Source organism: Capsicum annuum, chromosome 10, assembly GCF_002878395.1.
Source record: "Capsicum annuum cultivar UCD-10X-F1 chromosome 10, UCD10Xv1.1, whole genome shotgun sequence".
NCBI lineage: Eukaryota > Viridiplantae > Streptophyta > Magnoliopsida > Solanales > Solanaceae > Capsicum > Capsicum annuum.
In genome coordinates this window covers 10554414-10556863 of record NC_061120.1, presented here as the reverse complement: position 1 = coordinate 10556863, position 2450 = coordinate 10554414, and the positions used below count along the sequence as shown (strand labels likewise).

General features: G+C 39.0%; 1 protein-coding gene across 1 annotated transcript; it reads left to right on the top strand.

The window, feature by feature from the left end:
* Positions 1 to 1091: 1091 nt before the first annotated feature.
* On the top strand, positions 1092 to 1596 carry LOC124887698. The gene is made up of 3 exons (XM_047397594.1): positions 1092 to 1241; positions 1287 to 1376; positions 1441 to 1596. Exons 1-3 carry the CDS (start codon positions 1092 to 1094, stop codon positions 1594 to 1596), a joined length of 396 nt encoding a protein of 131 aa, XP_047253550.1.
* Positions 1597 to 2450: the final 854 nt, after the last annotated feature.

The window sequence follows — 2450 nt, the reverse complement described above, 5'->3', positions numbered from 1 at the left end:
TGTCTGGGGAGGCAATATTGTTTCTTAATGAGCTAACACCCGATTTTATAACCAACTAGAGACAATTGAAAGAGGCTTTCCTAGAAAGGTTTTTTCTACCTTCCAGAAGGGTACAGTTAAGGGATGAGATCAACAACTTTAGGAAGCTTCCAACCGAAGCCCTTCATGAGACATGAGAGAGGTTCAAAAAGAAGCTGACGCAGTGTCCAAACCATAACATGATAGATATTCATCTGATAGAGACTCTTTATTGGACGTTGAACTCTATTACAAAGGTAGTATTGATAATACTGCAGGGGGATCATTTGTGGATCTCACTTTTCAGGAGGCCTCAGAGATGCTTGATTGGATGACCAAATAAAGTAGAGCTTGGCATACCATGGATTCTGTGGTAGCAAGCCCTACTGTGTCTATTGGCATGACTGTGAAACAACATAAGAAAGAGGAAGAACATGATCAAGACATGGCACACTTAAAGACGCAGATGGATCTGTTGACTAAGCATTTATTATCTGCAAAGACTGAAAAAGTGAAAGTTGTTGCAGTCAAAGGTAGAGATGATTCTCATTCAAAAGAAGAAGCTAACTATTTGAATAATCAGGGTTTTTTTTTAGGAAATAGCCAAGGAAATCAAGGTTGAAACTACTACAACAAGGCTGGTTACAAGGATACGGAGCAAGGAAATTGGAAAGGTAAGAATGATAGGAGTGGGCTATATGTACCGCCCAAAAGCAGAGATAGTGCTGCAACTAGCTCTGGCAAGATTTCCATGGAGAAAATAATGGAGAAATTGTTAAAGTGAGTTGAAGATACCAACTCTGGAGTGACTACCATGAAGAGCGATTTATCTTCTAAGAGTCAGTTGGTTAACTCGCACTTTACCTCTATCAAGCAGTTGGAGCAACAAATGAGCCAGCTTTTAGCAGTATTAAATCAGAGGAAGAGTGGAACACTGCTAAGTGATATAATAAAAAACCCTCTAAAATTATGGTGCAAGAATAGATATTACCACACGGAGTGGTAAGGTTTTATCAGGCCCTTGTTTGGCCAAAGCTGTAAGTAAAGATATTAATATTGAAGAAGGTAATCTAATGAAGACTAAAAAGTTGGATGGAATTGATACCCCTTCTAATTATCAGCAGGTTGATGTGTTGGAAAAAGAGAAAGATAAGGAAAAGGAAGTTGTGGTGAAGACTCTCCCAAAACCACCACCTTTCTTCTCCCAGAGATTGAAGAAGAAGGTTGATGACACAAAGTTTAGTAAATTCATGGCAATATTGAAGTAGTTGACAGTAAATATGCCTTTGATAGAGGCGCTTGAGCAAATGCCAAGATATGCTAAATTTATGAAGGATGTTGTGACGAAGAAAAGAGCGGTGAGCTAAACCGGTGGATAATCTCCATCATTGTAGTACTATTTTTACAAGGTCCTTGGTGCAGAAGAAGGCAGATGCAAGAGCATTCACTGTTCCTTATACAATTGGGTCTCTGGAATTTTCTAAGGACTTCTGTGATCTAGAAGCGAGCATTAATTTGATGCCGCTAGCTGTTTATAAAAAGTTAGGTTTGGGAGATCCCACACCCACCATCATGTGACTTGTGATGGTGGATAGGTCGGTAAAATGACCTTTTGGTATTTTGTATGATGTGCTGGTGAAGGCGGCTAGCTTCATATTTCTTGCGGATTTCATAATTCTAGATTACGAGGTGGACTTCAAGGAGCCCATAATCTTGGGTCGACCTTTCCTCGCAACTGAAAGTATGTTGATTGATTTATAAGCTAATGAGCTCTTATTTAGGATAAATGATGAAGTGGTGCTCTTTGATGTGTGCCAACCAATGAAGAAGCATAAAGAAATGAGTGTGTTCTTAATTGTTGATGTATATTATGAGGATGAGCAGAAGGTGCCAATAGAGGAGAAGTTTGTTGTCAAGTCTTTAGCTGCAGTGCTTATAAATTTTGATCGTGAAGGCATTGAGGAGTATGAAGAGACTATTTGTGCTTTGACAGGAATGGGATCATACTCTTATGCTCCTAAGAAGATAGATCTTGATCTTAATAATCGACTAACACCATCAACGAAGTCATCCATTGAAGATCCATCGGTGTTGGAATTGAAAGAGCTTCCAGGGCATTTAAGGTACATATTTCTGGGCAATAAAAACACATTACCCTTGATTATTATAGCTGATTTGGGCGAGCAGTAGGTGGAAGCACTTATTTTGGTGCTTCAGAGGTACAAAAAAGCAATAGGCTAGACTATTGCTGATATTATTGGCATTTCCCCTAGCATCTGAACTCATAAGATACAACTTGAGAAAGACTATACTCCAACCATTGAGCATCAACGCCGACTTAACCCACTATTGAAAAAGGTGGTTAAGAAGGAAATTATTAAGTGGCTGGACACAGGAGTGGTTTATCATATTTTCGACAGTAAATAGTTAAG

What these genes read in the sequence shown, in the direction of transcription:
- LOC124887698 (XM_047397594.1), top strand. Translation starts at nt 1,092, where the DNA reads ATGAAGACTAAAAAGTTGGATGGAATTGATACCCCTTCTAATTATCAG. An exon ending in CCCAGAGATTGAAGAAGAAG is followed by an intron (nt 1,242 to 1,286) that starts GTTGATGACACA and finishes ATATTGAAGTAG; the next exon opens with TTGACAGTAAATATGCCTTT. An exon ending in TTGTGACGAAGAAAAGAGCG is followed by an intron (nt 1,377 to 1,440) that starts GTGAGCTAAACC and finishes TCCTTGGTGCAG; the next exon opens with AAGAAGGCAGATGCAAGAGC.